The 25,825-nt window shown below is 46.6% G+C and overlaps 1 protein-coding gene across 1 annotated transcript in view; it reads right to left on the bottom strand.

Annotated features, from left to right (window-relative positions):
• LOC144775216 (carnosine synthase 1-like) overlaps positions 1 to 25,825 on the bottom strand; it is a 543,733-nt gene that overhangs the window by 67,686 nt on the left and 450,222 nt on the right. Inside the window, exon 7 of the mRNA XM_078659222.1 lies at positions 15,846 to 15,931. Coding sequence (XP_078515348.1) covers positions 15,846 to 15,931 — 86 coding nt within the window. The remainder of the gene's footprint in view (positions 1 to 15,845; positions 15,932 to 25,825) is intronic.

The following is a 25,825-nucleotide window of genomic DNA, read 5'->3' as shown; positions in this document are numbered from 1 at the left end:
GGTCCTACGGAAATCCTGCAGATACTATATGTGTTCAAAGTTTCTACGAGTGATGTAAAAGTACCATGTTACATTTGAAATATTTGGGTTGTTTACACTGTAAATTCAATGCTTTCTGAACTAGGTTATTTTACCATTTTTCAATCGGAGGATCTATATCTTGATTCTGTAAATGATGCCAATATGTTCTGTTATCATCACTATGCACATCATTTTCTACACTAGCCAGTGAACAGCGCCCTCATTTGAATTTTAAACAGTGGGAAAATTGTCCCCTCAAGGGAGTTCCAGAAAGCAAAAGGAAAAGTAGACATATGTTCCTTGATATGACCCCACGTCATATTATTTCAAATTGGTTCCAAGATATACTTACTCAGACTAAGGTCATCTAAACAGCTTTGTTAGTTGACCATTTGGCGCTCAAAGGTTATGACTACTATAGGAAAGACAACATCAATTTGAGATCGCTTTGGGGTACGAAGTACTGGCAGGTTCAAGGCACGGAAATCCTGTTTAATTCCCACCCAATGATTTTCTTGAATGTAACAATCCAACAGACGACCTGTCTGGGATCGGCAAATATTAAAGAAATAAATGCCCCGAACATTACCTCTGTTGCCTGCGTTGATAACTGGCAAAATCTAACAAACTATACTGTAAACCAATTAAATAGAATTTTGCAGCATGGCACATATAATTCCTTCTTTTTACCCCAGGTTGGAATTCCTCATTTAAACCCCAGGTTGGAACTAAGAAAACGGGCATGACAACCATTTGTGTCCCCCGGCCACAATAACCAATTCCTCATTTTTAGGTCCTGTTGGGTGGTTATTGGGGCCAGTGGACACAAATGGTTGTCCTGCCAGTTTTCTTAATTCCAATCTGAGATTTAAATCAAGCAGACTTGCCCCAATACTCTCAGTCAACACATTCTAGTACTTTTACCACCAATTTGTTGGGAAAGTTATGTCAACAATGATTGTAACATCCCACACTGTCTGCAGTGAAACAAAAACGTTTTTTCCTGTTCGAAGACATGAATTTATCAGATTTTCTTTTTGGTTCCAGATCCGGCAAGGTTCTACAAGCTTTCCATATTCAACTTATAATGAAATTTGGAAATTGTCCCAAATGGAAGCTGCTGTATGTTTAACACAAAATGACCAAGATAATTTAAATAAAGTGCTACCTGTTGTTGATAATAATATTAATGTGCTGCATTCTCCTATTTACAACTTAAACAACATTGTGTCGTCTGTTATTGATCTTATGCAAAGTGATATGTCAACGTTGTAACATAGGAAAAGTCAGCTTATATCTATTATACAGTTTAGTTGGACGCTTGAAACACATAAACAGCAACTAATGGCTATGAAAGATGCAACCTACATAATGCTGCATTTAGAAAAATTAATTAACTTCCATTCACCATAGCTGAAACGTTTTCGGCAGTGTGGTTAATACATTTGTTATTTCTCTGCCTCTTTCGACATTTCAATTTCCAGAGTGCACCAAACATTTCCCTATAGGTAGACTTGAACCCCTTGGAAGCAGGTTTCTTTTACATATCGGTGTGAATGTGTTAATAAGGAGGGTTTTATTACTGGGAAAGAATGCTACAGTCGGACATTCACTTGTTTATAAACAGATTAAAATGAATGGCGCCTGTAATACTTCAGTGCCTAATTTAGCTTGTTTTTTTAAAGGGATTCCGGTTCCCGCAATTCTCCCTTTTTCTTATGGTACTCTCTAACGGTAGTTATCTCATGTTTAGTGATCAAGACTTTTGCAGAATGCGGGCTGAAGTACAGTATATTTAGTCAGTTTTCCAGTTAGTCACTTGTTGCAACAATGTCTTGTTTCCCCTTTCGCGTGGTATTGCAGATAGCTCATTGTGGCCTTCCAGTCCAACTTTGAAGGCAGGTTTCAACAAGCTCAGCAGACTTGGAGAATTATTGTTTCAACAAGAAGTAGCTATTACGTCTGCTCATGAGACCATTGTACTGCAGGTGGGTAGAACTTCTAGTGAAATACATTCATTGTATAACACAAATCTTCCCCTGCACTTCGGAGAATGAAAGTATCACATTTGTAATACTTCTAATACAGCCGGTCTAGCCCACTTTTTAAGGGTGTGGGCTTCAGCATCATTAGCTCTTTTCAAACCATCTTTTGAGTAATATCAGCTTTTATCCACTCCATTTTTTAGGGCTCGCCTACGCAGAGCGCATGCGCTGCATATGAGACCTTTAGTAATCGATTCTGTTATGGCCCCAAAAAGTGCACATGTTGCATTGCTTTGAATGGCAACGACTGCACGTTTGCTGATTCCCTTGCGGGAGCGAGCTTTAAAACCATTTGGTTTTAATTAATATATGGTTCCTGCTCGCTCCCGCAAGGGAAAGAGGCGCAGGCCTCCTCCTCCCTCCCCTCCCCCTGCTGCCTCCTCATCTCCTCGTTAGCGCGAGACGCGCACTTGTCTTTTTTGGATCCATTTCACAGGGAAGCAACTAAATGAAAGAAGGAAAGAGAGGTTGTGAACCGTTTCTTCAAGTCATGGTTTTCAGTAAGTGAGAAGCAAGACAGAAAGAGATGGAATAATAGGAAGAGAGGGGGGGCAGCTGCCAGCACAAAAAAGAAGAGGACTTTGTCCGTGTCTTCTCCAGCAGTCACTAACTAGGCTGAGTCAGGCAGACCTCAGCCGGTCCAACTCTCAACACCGGTCCGGGCTCCTGTGTCTCACCTCTTCGGGAGACCGGAGATCAGTCTCATGGTTGGTGCCATGCCATGTTGGGGTCAGGCAGTCACGTATGCAGTGCTCTCCAGCCTCGGTGGGTGGGTATTGAGGCGCTATCAGCTGAAACCCCATTTGTGAAGAAGGTCCCAGGTTAGAAGGGGGCATCAGAAATAGGTCTGTGTTTCTGGTCCAGGAACAAGACCAGAGGATGGACGTTGGCCTCTGGACACCCCAGGGATGAGACTGTACCAGATATCACTACTGTTGAATGGAGTGGTGGGCATGACTCACAGGAACATACCCCACATATTATCTGGTTTAAGTCATGACATATTTTCATGTACATTTCTTTTATTAAGATGCTTAAAAAAATCAAGATGCAGGGGTTACACTTCTGCCGTGAAATGTATGTGAGATTGCAGATACCCCTGGCTTTCGGGAGAGTTGTCTTCCTATATAAAGTTGAGCCGAGGCAGTAAAAAGTTTCTGGCTGCTGTGGCAATAAACTGAAATCTGACCTTTGCACTTTAAGTATATTAGTACAGTGGACTAAATCACCAGCGTTACCCTACAAATTGGTTATAGTATTATTGTAACTGACACAATCATGTCTACTTCAATAAATATGACTGCTTCAGCATTTTCCAGTAGTTACCATATGAACCTTCTTAGGTCACTGAATCTGCTGCCACCTGAGACGAGGGGGACCACCCTCCCAAGGACCGCTCACACCATTAACCCTTTGCACACCCCGCATTCACCCAAACATTCAGCCCCAGACAGCACTAGGAACTGAGCGGTAGTTTTTGCTGATTCCATATAGCGCCGCAACGCTGCATGCATTTGTAAATGCCGACCCCATCAGGGGACATATTTCAAAAGTCTGAATTATTAAAAGTCCCAGTGTCGCCAGGCCATGTCATTCTTCTGTGCAGATAAGAATAGTTTCTAACCAGCGCGGCGCTGCTCAGCCGCCATCTTCTCCTTAGGGGGCCCTGAAAAATAACTTCCTCTCATTAGGAGCGAATAAATAATTCACTGAAAATCGCAGCATCGTTTTTAATAAAGCATGCGGTGTGTTAAACTGGAGATCCTCTGTGCGTTAAAGGGTTTGAGACAACAGAGGCCTTGGCGGGACCCACACACTTTAAACTGACTCTATATGCCCCCACCATGATTATTTTAAATGCCAGCCCCATATTGATACCAGCAAGGGTGCCCCCTCAGGACTAGTTGCACAGCAAGGGTGCCTTGCGTCCTAATGCACGAAGGAAACTGGCCCTGACTGCCCCAGATCACGTACTAAATGCCATCTTATTTGGGGTGTAATGGGTCTCGGTGCCACTGCACCTGCTGCACCAGGAGTAGCTACACCCGTCTCGGAGGGTATGTGGAGGTTTCCTGTCAAATAAATATTTTGGGAAATAGGGCCAGACAAATTTTAAATGTTTCAGTTATGAAAGTTGTACAATTTTCATTTCTTTATCCACTCCCCTATTGTTCCACACATTTTAATTAACCACCAATAATCCTAATTGCTTTGTTCTTTCCAGATCACACAATATCGATAATAACCCGTTCGCAAAGGGGTTCAGGGACATGGGCAATGGCAGAAGATAGAAGAGGTGGTTTTTACTAGTCTTGGACTATTTTGTTTCAGAAAAGGCCACGTGTTCCAAACCTCAATTTTCTTTAACTCCCCCTTCCATAAAGTTGATGCTTTTATGGTAGAAATAAACACATGTGTGGGTAGTTGCTGTGGTGAAGTTGATGTGCTAGTGTGGTGGAAAGGTCTGTGTGAGGGGCTGATGGGTGGGGACTGTTTGCAGTCACCTGGTATATGATTGCTTGACTCTGTTGGTAGTATTCATGCCTTATCTGGCGGTCATTTCCCCCCCTCACGAAGCAGTTGACTCTGCCCTCCCTGTGGATGTATAAAGACCACTGCAGACCCGACTGAGATGGGGTTGAATCGGTTGCCTCCTCCCCTCCACTGCCCTCCTGCGTGAAGTGTTATGCTCAGTTCACACTGCAGGCACTATGGCATGCTGCTAGCATGTTGTAAGTTCAGTCTGTGGTTGGCACAGTAGTGCAGGTTCGAGCAGTGCCCCCTAACCCAGGAAGACATACAAAGATTTTTCTTTTGTTTAGGTCTGCATAATGAGAAACAGTCATTCCAATTGTGCAGCCATTTAGCCCAAAGTAAACATGTTCACCGTGGCCACAACTGTAAAGCCACTTTCATACAATTTTAAAGCCCTGTTTGGGAATATGAATGTTAAAGTGATTTCCTATACATTCTAACTCTAATTTGCACATTGGTCCTCAAGAAAGCTATACAATAACATTCAGTGAGTCCTTGTACCTGCATCTTAAAGCATCTACAGGCAGTTTGTGTTAAAGCTTTTAAGGCCTCCTTGAGTGTACCGTTTTACAATTTTTGGACTCTTGTACTCTTCGCAGCGTTTGCCTGCCCCCATAAAGTAGAAAGTATATGCAACAAGGTGGCTCCCCTCTATACTATGAAATACGGTAGTGCCTCCGTGACACCGATGCACCATGAGGATTTCACCATGACATCCATTTTATTAGAGTGGTTACAGAACATGAAATAAACGTTGCTCTTTCATTTCAGGCCGGTTCTTCCCTTGCCATTCACTACAAACCCGCGGGCACACAGGCACCCATACCACAGCAGTACCTTTCCACACACCATAGCCCCAGGTGCTCTAACACGCCCACTCCAACACACTGGAACCACACACACGGTTACACCAGCAAGCGGTCACTCCTACACACTTGTATGATACAGAAACACACAGACTCACTCGCTGCATCTCTGACACAGACTTAAAGTATACACACTACATAGAACTCTTTGCAAATTTGCAAAAACACATGCATTGGAAAACATGCACAAGTAGGTTTTTGCACAGCCATGCATCACACAGACACTTTAACATGTGCACACTCGCGTTATCTTTGTACAATGAAACACTTGCACCTGCAAAAACGTACACTGTTACACTACCTCTTTACTCTGACACTTACACACTGCTACATAGAAACATACAGCTTTGCACAGGCATATGTGCCTCACACAAATACACATACTCTTAAAGGTTCACACACTACCACACACTGTCAACTTGCCAACACTGAACAAGAATTGGCATAGCCAATAGGTCTCGCCTTTGGGACCTTATAAGTGTTTAGTTATCCAGCACAATATCCTTGGTGCAACAACATCAACTGTTGCATGGCTAAACACTTATAAGGTCCCAAAGGCGAGAACTATTGGCTATGCCAATGCTTGTTTCTAGTGCCAGTAGCATCCCAACCGCCGTATTATGAGTTAACCGCCGGGCTGGTGTTGTTGTGTCTGCGGTGCCATAGTGGGGGCATGTTTTGGCTCATAGAGAGCCTGTGGCATATGCTGCAGCCATGTCAGCACCACTTGCACTTTGGTACACTGTGTACCATGAACCATGTCATCAATGGCACACAGTGTACGCATGGCAGTGCAAGCAGAGGGGGGGGGCACAACATATGCCCCACTGCATTCCCCCATGGGCTAAAATGCCCGGGGCACTGCTAGGGGCCCCTTTCCCTGCCTCTCAGCTGACCTTTTCATAGCGGGCTCACCGTCGTGAAAAGCTCTTTGGAAAGGACGGTCGTAATCTGCACAGTGGTGCTGGCATCGACACCAGCCCAGCAGACCACCGCTTTCCCCACCACTGCCTGTCGGGGTCCAGGAACCTAGCGGTGGTGGCTGTCATATGTCGGGCTGGTGGCGGTCTGACTGCCAAACTCGTAATCAGGCAGTCAGGCCACCGATATTGCGGCAGTTGGACCGCCACTGCGGGTACGGTGGTCTTGGGCCCCCCATACTTGTAATAAGGCCCTAAGTGTAGAATACAACACTAGGAGCCAATTTGCCTTCAAAGTCAAAAAAGATGATAGCACTAGCCTAGGTCCCTATCACAGACGTAGTAAACCATTATAACATACTAATAGCAAGCGCTTACCATCAACAAAATGAAGATAAACTTAGTCCCCATATGGACTATTTTGAAGAGTCATTGGTTGGCAGACTGCATCGTTCAGGACACAGACGCCAAGCCAAATTCCATACACCATGGTGGAATTTCTAGGACAGCACCCAGGCACAGGAAGCAAAAACAAACAAAGCAGTGGAAAAATGGCATAATGCCTTCCAATCCACATTAGGCAGAACTCTACCTACATTATACAAATTTATCAAAGCACTACAGAAAGAACACAGCTACCAAAAACTGAGAATAGGAAGAACAATTGTTACTTACCTGTAAACAGGTGGTTCTCCAGTATTGGTGTCTTTCATAGATTCACATGCTTGAATATTCCCCGTCGTCAAAGTGGGAGTCCCACGGTACATAAAGATAGCAATAATGCTAATATATATATATATATATATGTAATAACATAATACATAATAAAATAGAGAAAATACACACTGGAGAGACCTCTACAATGGCTCCTCCATAGGAATACATTATAAAGAGAAAAACTCATTTGTAACATATCAGTGTCATTATGTTAGTCCAAACTGCAGCCAATCAGGCTCAAGCACCCTCTAGAACCTTCTCCTCAGAAGCTCCAGTCCTCAGATTTTCGTAGCACCAAAGTGAAGTAGAGTGCATGAGGAGAAGAGAGCCTCTGAGGGGAGGATGGGTGGGTCGCATGTGAATCTATGAAAGACACCAATACTGGAGAACCACCTGTTTACAGGTAAGTAACAATTGTTCTTCTCCAGTATTAGGGGTGTCTTTCATAGATTCACATGCTTGAATAGAATAGATAGCAGTAAACTCCTTAGAACTGGGATTGCTAAACATATTCTCCAACTTGAAGAAAAAAACATACAGCTTAAAAGCATATAGCAATCACAGAAAGAAAAGGAGGAGGGAACAGAGGCTCACCTTATTTAAAAAGATGACGAAGCACTGCTTGCTCCACTGCGGTATCCGCCTCATTGATGGTCTCCAAACAGTAATGTCTGGTAAAGGTGTGCCTGCTGGACCATGTCGCCGCCCGGCAAATCTGGTGTAGAGGCACCCCGGCAAACAAAGCGGTGGATGATGCCATCGCCCTCGTCGAATGTGCCTTCACTGAACACTGTAAAGGCTTGCCAGCTTGTTGGTGACAGAAGGAGATAGCTGCTGAGAGCCATCTTGCAACTGTTTGTTTTGTCACTGAGTGTCCCCTCCGCATCCGTCCATATGCCACAAACAGTTGATCGGATTTACGGAAAGGGGAAGTCCTTGAAATGTAAAACTTTAGACAACGTTTGATGTCTAAAGAATGTAGTCGTTGTTCCGCCGGAGATCTTGGATCCGGGAAAAAAGTCTTTAAGAAGACAGGTTCGTTCAAATGGAAATCAGTAGGTACTTTCGGCAAAATCGAAGGATTGGTACGAAGTGACTCTCCATCGGGCTTAAATTGTAAATACGGAGGCTTGATCGTGAAAGCGTGAAGATCACTTACACGACGAGAAGATGTTAAGGCCAAAAGTAATGCAACCTTCCAGGTAAGAAACTTGATGTCTGCTTTGTGAATTGGCTCAAAAGGAGGCTTCATAAGCTGTGACAACACCACGTTGAGGTGCCATGCCGGAGGAGGGCGCCTAACAGGAGGAAACTTCCTTTAAAGAACTGTCGGATTATTCTGGATGAACAGAGAGACGCTGAACAATCGTGTCGAAAGCTGCTAGAAAGACTCTCAAGGTGGCATGAGAGAGACCAGACTGAGCGAGGCTCAAAAAGAAAGGCAAAAGCTGCTCCGGAGTGGAATTGACTGGATGTACATCTGATGCAGCGCACCAATGACAAAAACGCTTCCATTTTAGCTTGTACGTTTTGATGGTTGATGGAGCTCTAGCAGAAGCTAGAATGTCTCTGCATTCCTGGGGCATATCTAAATTTGCAAATTCGATGTATTCAGGTTCCATGCCCATAACTGAAGCGTAGTTGGGTCTGAATGGCAAATTTGACCTTCGTCCATCGTCAGGAGGTCTGGACGTGGATGCAGATGAATGGGTGTGCATTGGGATAACAGAAGAAGTTCTGAGAACCAAGCCTGTCTGGGCCAACGAGGTGCGATCAGTATTAGGTGGCAGGGTTGCCTGCGCATCTTCCACAACGTTCTCGGCACCAACGGGAACGGAGGGAATGCATACGCAAACAGTCCGGTCCAATCCATGAGGAGGGCATTTCCGAGGGACTCTGGGTGAGGATGCCAGCTGGCAAAGGTTCGGCACTTCCGATTGACCGGGGTTGCAAAGAGGTCTATCATGGGGCGACCCCAACGGCGGAAAACCATGTCTAGAGACGGCTGATGGATCTCCCACTCGTGAGTGGATGACGTGGACCTGCTCAAAGAATCCGCAAGGATGTTGGACACCCCCGGTAGATGGACCGCCGAAATTTGATGACGAAGAGCCCAGTCCCAAATCCTTTGAGCCAGTTTAGACAGTGGCTGAGATCTTGTGCCGCCCTGTTTGTTCATGTAGTGCATGCTGGTGGTGTTGTCTGTCTGAACCAACACCGACTCTCCTTGCACTACGGGCAAGAAAGATCTGAGCGCTAGGAAGATCGCCATCAACTCCAGCCGGTTGATATGCCAGGTCCGTTGTGTCGCCGTCCATTTGCCTTTGATGGAAAGGTCCTGGAGATGAGCTCCCCAACCCTCCATGGACGCATCTGTAGTCAACGTCAGATCCGGAGACTGGGCTAGAAACGAAGTTCCTTCGTCCGGATTGGATGAGTTTACCCACCAAAGCAAACTGTCCTTCATGCGGGACGTGACCCTCACCAGGTCGTTGAAAGACCCCGACACCTGGCGCCATTGCAGGTCCAATTCTTCCTGTATAGGACGAGTGCGTAACCTGCAATTTTGGATCAGGCCGATACAGGACGAAGCCATCCCCAGAAACAACTTTAACGTCCGCACAGAAACTGACTGTTTTGACCGGATGAGAGAGACCAGACGGACTATCTTTTGATGACGTTTGAGGGAGATGAAGGCTTTTGACAGGTCTGTGTCTAGAATTGCTCCTAGGAAGTTTCTTCTTTGCAGCGGAGCAAAATGTGACTTCTCCATATTGATGGTTAACCCCAGTGACTCGAACGTCTGCTGACATAGACGTGTGTCGTGAGCCAACTGTAGAGGAGATTGGGACTTTAGAAGACAATCGTCCAGATAAGGAAAGATCTGAACTCCCTGAAGACGTAGATGAGCCATGACCGGAGCCAAAACTTTCGTGAAGACACGAGGAGCTGATCGTAGGCCAAAGGGTAGCACCCTGAACTGGTAGTGTGCGTGACCCACTTTGAACCTCAAGAACTGACGATGCAGATGGAGTATTGGCACATGAAAATAGGCGTCTTGCAGGTCTATTGTTGTGAGAAAATCTCCGCTGGAGAGAAGTCGCAAGACCTCTGATAGCGTCAGCATGCGGAAAGATTGCTGTTTTAGGAATAAATTGAGAGCTCTCAAATCTAGAATGGGCCGCCACTCTCCCGTCTTTATGAGAACGAGGAAAAACCGTGAGTAGAAACCTTTCCCTCGCTGAGATACAGGAACCACTTCGACTGCACCCTTTTCCACTAGAAGACGCACCTGATGTTGTAGTTCCTCGAGATGTGGAGGTGGCGGGCCTGATGGTGGAGAATTTGGAGGAATCTCTGTAAACTCCAAGGCATGACCCCTGTGTACAATGTCTAATACCCATTGGTCCGATGTTATCATGGACCACTGGGAATAAAACTGCGAGATTCACCCTCCAACTCTTTGCGGAACTTGAAAGTCATTGGCGCTTGGTATTGGAGCCCCTATAGGTAGTTTTGCCTCTATAGGGTCTTGATTGCTGTTGACGATTTGACTGTTGGTTGGAGTAACGCTGGTTTCCTTGATTGTACTGACGGTACTGGGACTGTCCTCCTCGAAAAGTGCTGGAAGTAGTGCCTCGTCCACGTACGCCACGAAAGGGCTGCTTTTTGAATTGCAAGGATCCAAGCGATTTTGCTGTATCAGTGTCTTTCTTTATCAATTCTAGTGCCTCATCGACGTGAGAGCCGAAGAGAGACTCACCGTCATACGGCATGTCGAGTATCCTCGATTGGACCTCTTGCCGAAACGACGTGGATTTTAACCAACCCTGACGTCGGAGAGCCGCAGCACTGGCAAGGATACGGAAACCAGTCCCCGCAACGTCCACAGCACAGTCGATCATCTCTTCTGAGGCCCTCCTGCCATCCTGAAGGATCTGGTGCGCTTCCGCTCTCGATGCCTCCGGAATCAAAGAGACTAACGCAGAAATGTCAGACCACATTTGTCGGTCGAAACGACCTAAAATGGCCAATGCATTTGCGGCACGGACTGATGTAGACGCCATGGATGAAAACTTCTTCCCAATCGCATCCAAACGCCGACCCTCTCTATCAGGTGGAGTAGTGATAGGAGTTGCAGGGTTACGTTTTCGCCGTTGCGCTGCTTGGGTCACCACTGAATCCGGCTTAGGATGCGAGAGCAAGCAAGCGGGCGAACCAGTCGGTGCCCTATATTTCTTCTCCAGCCGAGGGAGTTGAGCAGGTAAGGAGTTAGGAGCGTGCATGATCTTTAAACCCTCCTTTCACACAAAGTCGATAATAGGTATGGTGTGGACCTGTTTATAAGGCTTGTTTTTAAAATCGTAGAGAAAGCAGTCTTCCTCTCGCTGTGCTCTTGGCAATTTGAAGCGTTCTGCCGCTTTATCCATCAAGATATGGAAGCTAGCGATGTCAACCGGAGGTGAATCACCGGAGTCACCCGGCTGAGGAGAGGGCGTCTGCGTTCGATAGTCATCGAATTCGGCCATATCCGGGTCTTGGTCGTCATCCGTATCCTGGAGAACTTCTCCTTCCTCTCTATCTGGCTCTGTCTCATCCTCCACATCTTGATAAACATCAGTGGGGATGGGTTTACGGGGCCCTTCTGGAAGAGCTATCTGCTCTGCAGGTTGGTGCTGGTGCCGAGTAGGCTCTGCAGACTCAGATGCAGTATGGCACGGCGTACCCTGAGGTGTTGGAGGAAATCTCCTATTGTAGTCGTCCAGCATATGCTGGAGGTTGGAAAACAGAGAGACTGGGAAAGTTGCCATTGGAACCTGTATACATTGTTCCTGCTGCTGGTCATCGTCCTCCTCCTCACCGTCTTCAGAACTGGAGTCCTGACACTTAATAATTAAGTCCGATGGACTGTGGGCATCACCAAGAACATCGTCGTCCGCAATGGATTCCGTTTCCTGGTCAGTCGCGAACATTGGCGAAGGTGGTTGGAGACTTGGAGGTGGCAACTGAAGTGCAGATCCCTGGAAACCTCTCACGGAAGAAGTTGAAGTGTCCAAAGGCACTAGGGGCATAGTGGCGAAAGACATTGCTCCTGTGGATGCTACGCCTGCCTGCTGCGTTCCCGAATGTAAAGGCAAGACTGCCGTTGACGGAGCCGTCGCCGTCGATGAGGTAGTCAACGAAGATGTTTTCCCTGGAGCAGCCGTCGAAGATGAAGACGTAGACACAGCTGTTGGAAACGGTGATTTTTTAGATGTACTCGTCGACGACGAGTGTTTTGCCCCTACCGTCGACGGAGCCTTCGTCGACGGTAACTTCGTCGACGAATCCTTGGGTGTGATCTTCTTCGTCGACGAAGCATTCGTCGACGGGGTTGTCGACGAACTGGTCGATGGAGTTTTCTGTGCCGAAGGGAACGTCGTCGCCTTTGAACTCGTCGACGGGACATTAGGCGTTGACGATGTTTTCTTCGTCGACGGCAGCTTCTTCGCCGACGAGATGACAGGAATCGTCGACGAGACCGTGGAGGTGGAGACTCTCGTCGACGTGCAGGCCGTCGACGAGACGGTCGTCGACGACGATGAAGCAGACGTCGTCGTCACAGTAAACGTCGACGAAGCCACAGCAGCCAATTTCGTGGATGGAACGGTCGTCGACGAGCCCGTCGACGACCGCGCTGACTGAAGTGTTAGAACACTCGAAGAGGCTGAAAATGACGCCTGAGAGCCAGGTCTCGTGGGCGTAGACACAGAAGTCACAGCTGTAGTAGGAGCTACTGCCAAGGCCAGCTTTTTCTTCTTTAGAAAAGGAGAAGGCAACTCCTGAACACTGCCACGCTTGGAAGCAGAAGTTGAAGGACCTGACTGAAAACTCTCTGCATCTGACAAAACTGCGTCTTTGTCCTGAAGGCGCTTCAACCACAGAAGAAGACGACCTTCCCTGTCTCTGAGAGTCTTAGCAGGAAAAGTTCTACAGAACTTACAATCAGCCACCTTGTGTTCAGGATATAAACAGTAAATACACTTTTGGTGGGGGTCCTTCTCAAACAAACGCAGTTTCCCACAGGAAGAGCAAGGCCTGAACAAAGACTTCTTACTTGACATCTTGAAAACTGAAGTAGTAAAGTTGTAATGAAGAAAAACTGAGCAGAGCTCAGGAAGACTCCCTTCACACGACGTGCGGTAGAAAATCTGAGGACTGGAGCTTCTGAGGAGAAGGTTCTAGAGGGTGCTTGAGCCTGATTGGCTGCAGTTTGGACTAACATAATGACACTGATATGTTACAAATGAGTTTTTCTCTTTATAATGTATTCCTATGGAGGAGCCATTGTAGAGGTCTCTCCAGTGTGTATTTTCTCTATTTTATTATGTATTATGTTATTACATATATATATATATTAGCATTATTGCTATCTTTATGTACCGTGGGACTCCCACTTCGACGACGGGGAATATTCAAGCATGTGAATCTATGAAAGACACCCCTAATACTGGAGAAAGTTTGTTACCGAAATTATCCGTAAAACTTAACAAAATGAACAAATGTATAAGATGCTACAAAGCAAAGTAAAATCTTCATAAATAACACCGGACTAGACTACTTAGAAGTAATAGCCAAATCTGTCCTCTAAAATACATATTAACCTACCGTAAACCTCAAAAACTACAACATTAACATCATGAACCAAATATATTTTTTAAATCTTAATATATATATTTTATTACATAGAAATAGAAATGTATTATTCACTGATATAATGCAAATATTATTAATAACTAAAAAATATATTTGATACAAACCAATAAACAAACTGAAAAAAACCCCAATCCATAATATCAAATAAATATTACACATAATTTAAACAATACCACATAATAATAACATAAGAAACTGTTAAAGACCTGGCTGTTTTAGGTGGTCCCTGCTTATGAGTACCCATTTCTCGAAGCGCCGAGAGATCCCTTTGGGGATGATTCGTTGCGCTCTATAAATGAGTAAATAAAAAAAATACAGGATGAACAAAACAATATTACACTATACCCACTGGAATTAGGAAATTGTGTGGCTGCTGCAATTTTCGCATAGTGATAGATTGTTCGCATTTGTCACATAATCCATCATCTGCTGTATAATATGCAGATTTTAACAAAAAATATTTCATTTCTAGCTAAAATGGTTCAAAAGTTACTAAAAATGCAGCAGCAAGTGTTACTGCGCAGTGGAAGGCCTTCTGCAAAGGCAGACTGATCATCTTTCTATTGATTATTGCTATATTTGGGTACTACTAACCCAACATCCCGCTACAAAAAAATCTACAATTGAAAAAAAATGAAGACACCTAAAAAGGACAAATTAAAACAATTTAATAAATAAAATAAACTCTAAAACAAAAACATATAAAAAAATATAAAAACATAAAATAAAAGAATACATTACATACTTTTTTACACTGAAAAATTATATTATGTTAAATACTATTTACTACTATATTTTTTACATCAAAATTGAAAGGAACACTTAAAACAATGTTTTTGACTTCGATATTCCGGTCCACGATATATATGAAATCCCGATATTCTTGGAAAAATATTTCTGCAACCCAATATTTTTCCCCCGATATTTTGTCCAAATACCTTTTATACACCTCAAAGGACTCATGGGAAGGGAGTAATTACCAATACTGGTACATCTGGACTATTGTGTACCAAGGGTTGGGGGTGGGATAGTACATGCATGAATGTGTGAAAAGCATAGGACAAGTATGGGCATCAAGTAAAGTGTAAAATTACTATTTAGCTCTTTAACAACTTATGTAAGTGCAAATTGATGTAACAACTAATAGTATCAAGGAATTATGGCAAAATGAGTCACTCAGGCAGGGAGAAGAGTACTGATAAAGAATTGAAGCAGTTTGGGGATTCTGCCACAGACAGGACAAATACTGATGCTAACTAATGGAGAAAATGAGAAGAGACTGTCAGGAAAAATTACAAAGAGTGAGCAAAGTATGGAAATACCTCAGAAGAAAACTAAAACATAAGCTAAAGGAGCTTTAAGACAAAATCTTGATTAAATGTACATTTTAAATTTTGGACATAACCTAAGACGCAGTTAAGGCAGACCTAAAGGAGGTAATTGTGAGTATAATAGGAGAAAGAAGCAATTCACCAACTACCTACACTCCTGCAGTTCAGCCAAGGCTCTAAGAAAACCATAATATCACTCTTTTCTCCTCTCTGAGAATGAAAACTCCCAAGCCATGTGGGCTCTCACAAATTTTCTTTCTCTTTGGTTCTGAGTTCATCTTGGTCACCAGGTATCCTCCGATTTCAAAAGTTGTTTCTCTTTATATCATCTTTCAGGTTGCCTACGAAGATAACCGAGGAGACACATTTGCTGCTGAATGGAACAATCATTTCACTGCCAGATGTTATTACATGTTGTCTCCTAATACTTCACTTTTTGATTGGTTTGCCTCAAAATACTGCAGTTCTCTGTGATTAAGTCATACGTACAAAGAAACCAAATGGCGTAAAAACACAAGTTGTCATTGCCTGACATATCGGTTCACAGCTAATCTCCATTTCTTAGGCGTCAATGGGGACCAAACCCTTTCTCTCCCCATCTTCTAAGACCGATGGCTTATTTATCATATTGGTGGCCATTGAAAGAGTGGCTGAGGTCCCTGAGAATGACTCAGGCTGTCACTAGGAGGGAGGGACAGAGGCTGCCCCCGTTACCTTGCTCAGCTGAGGCCGGTCTCCGCGGGATCTGCAGATGACGGTGCAGATCCGAACCGCCAGGTCGGGCCTCGGGAACGAGCTCCCTGGGAGGGCGAGAGAATAAAATAAAAGGAACAAGAAGAAAGAGATGGAAAAAAGAGGAGCTGGTAGCCAGAAAGGATGAAAAGACAGGAGAAATAAAGGGAAGGGAAATGAAACGTGAAGAAATGGAGGAGAAAGAGGGAATGATTAATAGGGCAAAGTAAAAAGGATGTTAGAGAGAAAATAGTATGAGAAAATAGAGTAGGATGAGAGAGTTCCTGACTGAAAGAGAATCCCAATGACATAAGAAGATGAGTTAATGAGAGGGAGAGGAGAAACAGAGTAAAGAGAGAGAAGAGGCGGTGAGAAGGGGCGAATTGGGTAGAGATGGTGACCTATTTAGAGGACACAAAATGATACAGAAGAGCATAGCTAGGAGGAAAGAGATGAAGTAAGAGCAAAAGGAAGGTGGGGATGTGGAGTAAGGGGGAAAGGAATAGGAGGAGAACCAGGCTAAATGCACAGAAAAACAAAAAACTGCAGGGCCAAGATGATAGGGTGGGAAAAATTGATGACTCCTGATGGGGAGAAAGAAGAGACCGAGGGAAGAAAGGGAGGGAAATGGAAGAGAAAGTAAATATAAAAAGGGATACAGCAATGAATTAATGAAGGAAGCACAAGAAGGACAGGAAATGAAAAGATGACTAGAGAGTGATAAAGAGGAAAACAGAAGAGGGGGAGGCAAATGGAACATTAAACGAAAAAAGATACAAGTAAAAATTGAGAAGAAGAGGATTTGAAAGAAGAAAGGGGAGGGACAGAGGAAAGGACAATAACAGAGAAGACAATAGGAAATGGTTGTTACAAAGAGTAATGAGACAATAAGAGAACATTACATAAAGGAAGTGCAGTGCAGGTGAAGAGAGAGGAGTTAGATGGCTGGATAGAAGTGAATACATGGGAATAGAGGAAAAGCAAATGAAAAGGACATTGAAGAATAGTCAGATGCAGAGTAATAAAGAGAACAAATTGAGTGCTTTAAATGTCATGAAAAATGTACAGCACTAGATTGGAAAGAAGTGGAGAGAGTAAGACTTATGAAAGATGCATATGAATAACAATGAGCTGAAATAAAGATGTGTTGATGGCTGACTTGTGATTGCCAATGGCGAGAGAGGAGACAGGCTTGTGTGAAGATGGACAGGTGTGTAGTGAGATCGTGAGCAATGGACAACTGTGGAGGGAGATGGAGAGCACTGAAGATTGGCAGGTGTGTAGGGAGATTGAGTGCACTGGATATGGACAGTTGTGTAGAGAGATGGAGAGCACTGAAGATGGACGTGTGTGGAGAGATGGAGAGCACTGAAGATGGACTTGTGTAGAGCGATTTAGAGCACCAGAGATGGACTTATGTGAAGAGATATGGAGAGCACTGGTGATGGACAAGTGTGAAGTGAGATTGAGAGCACTAGAGATGGACAGGTGAGTACAGAGATTGAAAGCACTGGAGATGGACATGCATGTAGAGAGCTGAAGAGCACTTGAGATGGACACGTGTATAGAGAGTTGGAGATTACTGTGGATGGACAGGTGGGTAGTGAGATTGAGAGCACTTGAGATGGACAGATGTGTAGATATATTGAGTGCACTGGAGATGGACAGGTGTGTAGAGAGATGGAGAGCATTGGAGATAGACATTTGTAGAGAGAGAATGCGAGCATTTGAGATGGACATGTGTGTAGAGAGATGAAGAGGACCGGAGATGGACCTGGGTGAAGAGAGATTGCGAGCACTTGAAATGGATAGGTGTGTGGAGAGATGGATAGCACTGGAGATGGACAGGTGTGTACATAGATTAAGAGCAATGAATCCCCTCCTCTAAAAACCCACTGCAGATCCGACAGACCTCAAGAACTACTGACTGATCTCTCTCATCCCTTTTGCGACCAAAGTCACCGAAAAGATCGTCAACGTACAACTAACAAAATTCATCGAAGAGAACTCCATCCTCAACCCCTCCCGATCCAGATTCTGCAGCAACCACAGCACAGAGACCGCCCTACATGCTGCTACAGACAACATGCGCACGCTCCTCGACCAAGGACACACCGCGCCCCTGATCCTGCTTGACCTCTCTGCAGCCTTCGACACTGTCTCCCACCGCACTCTTACCGCCAGACTCCACGATGCCGGCATACAGGGAACCGCCCTTGACTGTCTCCGCTCCTTCCTCACCAGCAGAACCCAAAGAATCAGACTCCCTCCCTTTCTCTCCGAACCCACAAAGACCAGTTGGAGAGTGCCCAAAGATCATCGCTCAGCCCCATGCTCTTCATCATCTACATGGCTCCCCTCGCCACCATCGTCAGACAGCATGGACTCAGCATGGTATTCTACGTGAACAACACCCAGCTCATTCTCTCCCTCACTAAGGAACCCCTCACCACCAGACTCAGCTTCCAGGAAGGAATGAAGGACATTGCATCCTGGTTGAGCAGCAGCTGCCTGAAGCTCAACTCAGAGAAGACAGAAGTCCTCGTCCTCGTACCCTCCCCCTCTGCATGGGACAATACCTGGTGGCCCACTGCCCTTGGCAGCCCCCCACGGACCACACCCGGAACCTTGCCATCATACTCGACTCTTCCCTCTCCATGACCCGACAGATCAACGCTGTCGACTCCACCTGATTCAAAACCCTCCACATCCTTTGCAAGATCTTCAAATGAATAAAGAAAGACCGTAACCCACGCACTCATAACCAGCAGATTGGAATACAGAAACATCCCCTTTACGCTGGGATCAACAAATCTCTGCTCCGCAAGCTCCAGACCATACAGAACACCGCAGCTAGACTCATCCTTGGCAATCCTTGACACAAACACATCACCCTACACCTGCGAGACCGCCACTGACTCCCCGTCGAGAAGAGAGTAATCTTCAAGATAATCACCCATGCATACAAATGCCTCCACAACACCAGACCCCAATATCTCAACGAAAGAATCGCCTTCCACAAACCCAAGAGAAACCACCGATCCGCCGACCTCGCCGAAACACTGTGCATTCGCAGAGCCAGAACAGGTGGAACAGTCTTTTCCTAAATCTCGGCAAAGACCTGGAACGAGCTCCCGATCATCATCAGATGCGCCTCCACTCTGCACATCTTCAGGAAGACCTCAAGACCTGGCTTTCGACTGACCGGAACTGCTCCTCCCCCCCCCCCCCGTCCCAGTGCCTTGAGACCCTTACAGGTGAGTAGCGCGCTTCACAAGTCCCTGATTGATTGATTGATTGAAAGAACTAGAGATGGGCTGGTGTGTAGAGTGATGGGAATCATTGGAGATGGACAGCTGTGTAGAGATTGGGAAGGAGATGGGCAGGTACGTAGAGAGATTGAGAGCACTAGAGATGGACTTGTGTGAAGAGACATGGAGAGCACTCGAGAAGGATCAATGTGAAAAGAGATTGAGAGCACTGGAGAGGGCCAGGTGTGTTAGATTGAGAGCACTGGACATGGACAGGTGTGAATAGAGATTTAGAACACTGGAGAAGGACCACTGTGAAGAAAGATTGAGAGAACTCGAGATAAACAGGTGTGCAGCGAAATTGGGAGCGCTGGAGATGGACTTTTGTGACAAGAGATTGAGAGCACTGGAGATGAACACATGTGTAGAAAGATGGGGAGCACTGGATATGGAAAGATGTGTAGAGTGAAAGAGAGCACTAGAGATGGACTTGTGTGAAGAGAGATGGAGAGCTCTGAAGATGGACAGCTGTGTAGAGAGATTGAGGGAACTGGAGATGGGCCGGTATGTAGAGAGATTGAGACCACTGGAGGTGAACTTGTGTAAAGAGAGTTTGAGAGCACTGGAGATGGAGAGGTGTATAGAGGGATTGGGAGCTCTGGAGATGGATAGGTGTGAAGAGAGATGGGGATCACTAGAGAAGGACAGATGTGGATGGAGATGGAGAGCAATGAATATTGGCAGGTGTGCAGAGAGATTGAGAGCGCTGGAGAGGGCAGGTATGTAGAGAGATGGACAGCACTGGAGATGGACAGGTGTGTAGTGAGATCGTGAGCACTGGAGATGGACAGGTGTGTAGATAGATGGAGAGCAGTGGAGATGGATAGGTGTGTAGGGAGATTGACAGTACTGGAGATGAAAGTGTGTGAAAAGAGATAGAGGGCACAGGTGATGGATAGGTATGTAGAGAGATGAAGAGCACTAGAGATGGGCAGGTGTGTAGAGTGTTGGAGAGCACTGGAGATGGACATGTGGGAGGAGAGATTGAGAGGACTGAAGATACCCAGTGGTGAAGAGAGATGGAGAACACTGAAGATGAACCTCTGGGAGGAGAGATTGAGATCACTGGAGATAGACAGGTGTGTAGAGAGATTGAGAGCACTGGATATAGATATGTTTATAGAGAAATGAAAGGCACACAAGATGGACCTGTGTGAAGAGAGATGGGGAGCACTGGATGAGGACATGTGTGTAGATGGATTGAGGGCAATGGAGCTGGATAGGTGTGTAAAGAGATGGAGAGCACTGGAAATGTACAGGTGTGAAGAGAGACAGAGAGCACTGAAGATGCACAGGTGGGAAGAGAGATGAATAGCACTGAAGATGAACCTCTGGGAGGAGAGATTGAGATCACTGGAGATGGAGAGGTGTGTAGAGAGATTGAGAGTACTGGAGATGGACATGTGGGAGGAGAGATTGAGAGCACTGGAGATGGGCAGGTGTGTAGAGAGACTGAGAGCACTGGAGATGAAAATGTTCGTAGAGAGATGGAGAGCACTGGAGATGGACTTGCGTGAAGAGCGATTGAGAGCACTGGAGGAGGACAGATGAACAAGTTACTTACCTTCGGTAACGCTTTTTCTGGTAGATACTATATCTGCCTGTGGATTCCTCACCTTGTGAATATCCCCCTTGCGTCAGCAACGTTCGGAAATTTTCTTCGTAGCACGCCAACGTGGACGACGTCACAGGAGCACGGCAACGCGCGCGACTCCGTCTGACGTCACCGACCCCATATCAGGCCCACGCCGGGCGTGATCACGTCAGTTCCGCCCTTTTTTCCATGCCTTCGAGGCACACGGACGGACCAACGACAGCAAATATGCATATATACAATGTACACAGTACATACAAACATCATACCAAAGGTATCAAAACCCAAAATATATACAAACAATAAAACCAGGTATAGCAGAGTGGACAACGGGGAGGCGGTGGGCATGTGAGGAATCCACAGGCAGATATAGTATCTACCAGAAAAAGCGTTACCGAAGGTAAGTAACTTGTTCTTCTGATAGATACATCTGCTGTGTGGATTCCTCACCTTGTGAATAGAGTCCCACAGCAGTCCCCACTCCCGGAGGAGGGTGACCACTCCGTTATACCAGGAAATCTTGGAGAACAGAGCGCGCGAAGTGGCCGTCCTTCCTCACCTCGGTATCCAAGCAGTAGTGCTTCGCGAAAGTGTGGAGGGAGGCCCAAGTCGCGGTTCTGCAAATATCCTCAACAGGTACACCCCTAGACAAAGCAGATGTTGCAGACTTTGCTCTAGTTGAATGTGCTCTAATACCCTCAGGAGGGTCCTTACCCGCAAGGGAGTAGCAGATCTTGATGCACAGGATTATCCACCTGGAAAGTGTGCGCTTGTGCACCGCTCTGCCCTTCTTGCAGCCAGCAAAACCAACAAACAGCTGGTCGTCCATCCGGAAGTCTTTAGTCCTGTCCAGATAGAAAGACACCGCCCTCTTAGGGTCCAGGCGATGCAGCCTCTCTTCCTCCTTAGACGGATGAGGGGGAGGATAGAAGGTAGGAAGGGTAATGGACTGCCCAAGATGGAAAGGAGTCACCACCTTAGGCAGAAAAGCATCCCTGGTCCTGAGAACCATCCTTTCAGCATGAATGGTCAGGAATGGGGGTTTGGAACTTAGAGCTTGAAGCTCACTTACCCTCCTTGCCGAAGTGATTGCAACGAGGAAGATCGTTTTAAAAGAGAGAAGCCTCAATGGACACTTGTGCAAGGGTTCGAAGGGAGAACCCGTTAAGAAGGTCAGCACAAGATTCAAATCCCAATGAGGAACAACAAAAGGAGTAGGAGGGAACATATTTATGAGACCCCTCAAGAATCTTAAAACCACCGGAGATTTAAAGAGAGAGGGCTGATCCGGCAAACAGAGAAACGCCGATAAGGCCGAAAGATACCCCTTGACCGTGGACACAGCCAAACCTTGCTGCGCCAGAGAAAGAGCAAATTGTAAAATATCAGATAAATGAGCCTTCAAAGGGTCAACATCCCTCTCCCTGCACCAAGAAACAAACTTAGACCACCTATAGGAATAAATGGACTTAGTGGAGTCGCGCCTGGCAGAAAGAATGACATCCACCACATCGTGAGGGAGAGAAAAAGAACTCAAGTTGCCCCGTTCAATCTCCAGGCATGAAGGTGTAATGTCTGGAGGTGGGGGTGTAGAACCTGCCCCTCCATCTGAGAGAGGAGGTCTGCCCTGTGAGGGAGACAGAGCGGCGGGTGAGAGGAGAGGTGGAGTAGGTCTGTGTACCACACCCTTCTCAGCCAATCCGGGGCGATCAATATGACTTGGGCCCGGTCTTGGCGAATCTTCCTCAGAACCCGAGGAATCAAGGGTATGGGAGGAAACGCGTAAAGGAGTTGATTTCCCCAACTCAACTGAAACGCGTCCCCCAAAGCTCCTTGCAACGGATACTGGAGACTGCAGAATGACGGGCAGTGATCATTCTCGCAAGTGGCAAACAGGTCCACCCCACATCTGAAAGATGTCGTGAACCACCTCCGGGTGAAGCCTCCACTCGTGGTCGGCAGAGAACTGCCGACTGAGACTGTCCGCACGAACGTTCAGAACCCCGGCCAGATGATTTGCCATCAGACAAATCTGATGATCCTGAACCCAGGACCAGAGACGCAGAGCCTCTTTGCAGAGACACTGTGACCCCACTCCTCCCTGCTTGTTGATGTACCACATCGCGGTCGTGTTGTCCGTCAGGACTTGAACCGACCGACCGCGAAGGGAAGGGAGGAAGGCCTTGAGCGCCAAACGTATCGCCCGCAATTCCAGAAGGTTGATCTGAAGCAACCTTTCTTCTGGAGACCAAAGGCCCTTGACCTCCAGGTCCCCCAGATGAGCACCCCACCCGAGAGTGGATGCATCCGTTATCACTGTGGCCACTGATGGAGGCAGATGAAAAGGCTTTCCTTGAGACAGATTGCCTTCCACGCCCCACCAAGACAGATCCGCTGCAGCTTCTCTGGAGATCCTCACTGACTCCCTGAGATCTCCGTTGTGCTGATACCACTGCCTGCGGAGGCACCACTGGAGTGCCCTCATGTGCCAGCGTGCATGACTGACCAACAGAATGCAAGAAGCCATCAGACCGAGCAGACGAAGGACCTTCAGGACTGGAACAACCGCTCCATTGTAGAATAAAGGAATCATCTCCTGTATGTCGTGAATCCTTTGAGGTGGAGGGAATGCACGACATACAGTAGTGTCCAGTACCGCACCTATGAACAGGTTGCGCTGGGAGGGCACCAGGTGAGACTTGGGTACATTGATCGAAAAACCCAACCTGTGCAACAACTGAGTTGTCTCCTGCAGATGATGGAGCACCTTCTCCGGCGACTCCGCTTTGATCAGCCAGTCGTCCAGATAGGGGAACACAGGTATCCCTGATCTTCTGAGATGCGCAGCCACCACTGCCATCACCTTGGTGAAAACTCGAGGCGCAGTAGTAAGTCCAAACGGAAGGACCGCAAACTGGTAGTGCTGCGATCCCACCGTAAAACGGAGATACTTTCTGTGCGACTTCAGAATGGGGATGTGAAAATACGCATCCTGCAAGTCGATCAACACCATCCAGTCTTCTTCCATCAGCGCCAGAAGAACCTGAGCAAGGGTGAGCATTTTTAACTTCTCTTGTTTGAGATAGAGGTTCAAAATCCTGAGATCCAGGATTGGCCGAAGCCTGCCATCCTTCTTGGGAATCAAGAAATACCGGGAGTAGCACCCTTGACCCCTCTCCTGCTCTGGAACCACCTCTATTGCACCCTTTCGGAACAGAGCCAGGACTTCTTCCTGCAAGAGAAGCAGGTGATCCTCTGAACAATAACCTTGGCAAGGAGGGTAATTGGGAGGGAACTCCTGAAAAGGAAGTGCATACCCATTCTCTACGAGATTGAGAACCCAAAGATCTGATGTAACCGATTCCCAATCTCGTAGAAAATGAGTAAGCCGACCCCCTACTGGCCCCACATGATCCAGAATGGTGGATCTAGGGCTGCTTTGCTGATGCGGGTGGGGGTTGGGCATTATTGGAGGAAGTGGAGGAAGAGGAGACTTGACGTCCACGTCCACGACCCTTCTGTCTACCTCTATAGGACTTATATAGAGGGTTCTGCTGTTGCTGCTGTTGTTGTTGGCCTTGCCTGAAGGGACGAAAAGAGGATCTACCAAATCCTCTAAACTTTCTAGTTGTCGACCCTCTCATCTGGAGACCCAAAGACCTTGCAGTGGCACGGCTATCTTTAAACCTTTCCAAGGCTACATCCGCCTTTTTACCAAAAAGGCCAGTCCCTTCAAAAGGTAAGTCCAGCAATGTAGACTGCACATCCGCAGAGAAATCAGAGGACTTTAACCACGCAGCCCTCCTGGTCGCAACAGAAGAGCCCATAATCCTGGCAACAGAATCAACAGTGTCCATGCCACTCTGAATGACCATGCGTGCAGCAGCCTGAGTGTCAGATACCACCTCATTAAAGTTCTTTCTATCTTCCTCAGGAAGCTTGGGTGATAACTGCTTCACTGAATCCATCAACGCATGCACATACCTTCCTAAAAGGCAAGTAGCATTACATGATTTAAGAGCCATGCTCCCTGAAGAGAAAGTCTTCTTTGCAGACTGATCTAATTTCTTTGATTCTTTGTCCGCTGGTACTTGAGGGAAAGAGCCAGCAGCCCTGTTAGAACATGCCGCCTGCACCACAAGACTTTCTGGAGAGGGGTGTGAAGAAAGGAACGCAGGGTCATCAGGAGCCACCCTTTAGCGCCTTGCAACAGCTCTTGAAACTGCAGGAGCAGACAACGGTCTCTTCCAAATCTCTTTTATTGGATCCGTTAAAGCATCAGTGAACGGCAGTGTAGGTTCAACAATAGAAGAGGGAGAGTGTAAAACTTCAGTGAGGATGTTGGGTTTGTACTCAACTGTGGGCAGCTTCAAGTTGAGAAGATCAGCAGCCTTCCTAATAACAACGTGATAGGGTGCCACATCCTTAGAAGGAGCATCAGAAGCCGACGGTAGACCCCACTCAGGAGAGAGCTCCAAACCACTAGCATCACGAAGGTCTTCAAAATCATCATCCTGATCAGGAAGCTCACCTTCTTCCACATCTGAATCTTCATCTTCCCTTTGTTCAAGAAGACGTTGAGCCCTTCGTCTCGACCACTCTATTCGAATCGAAGTCGGCGGATTCGGTAACGACTCCGACGGAGCCGGATTCGACGTCGAGCGAGGAGTCGGGACAGCCGGAAGATGAGACTCACGGACAGGTGTGGAACCTCGATCCAAACTACGAGGTCGATCCGGAGTCGGCGAAGCCGCATGCGGAGTCGAAGACCTCGGTGGCGCCGTACCGAGCCAAGGTGTAAGAGGCGCCGGCATAAAAGGCATAAATGGAGCTGGGGCGTACGACTGAGGAATGCCCAAATTGTACGATAATGGACCCATGGGACCAACAGGTGCTCCAGCGGGGTACATGGCCCTGGAATACACTCCAAACATCGCATTGAGAAAATGCGAGGGGTCCTGACCAGGACCAGGAAAGGGAGGGTACGAACCTACCGGATGTTCTAACGGAGGTCGTTCCGACACCTGTTCACCCTGACCTTCTGGGTCCACAGGAGT

This window comes from Lissotriton helveticus, chromosome 1_1, assembly GCF_964261635.1.
Source record: "Lissotriton helveticus chromosome 1_1, aLisHel1.1, whole genome shotgun sequence".
NCBI lineage: Eukaryota > Metazoa > Chordata > Amphibia > Caudata > Salamandridae > Lissotriton > Lissotriton helveticus.
Note: the sequence above shows the minus strand (reverse complement) of the source record. Positions and strands in the feature narration are given on the sequence as shown.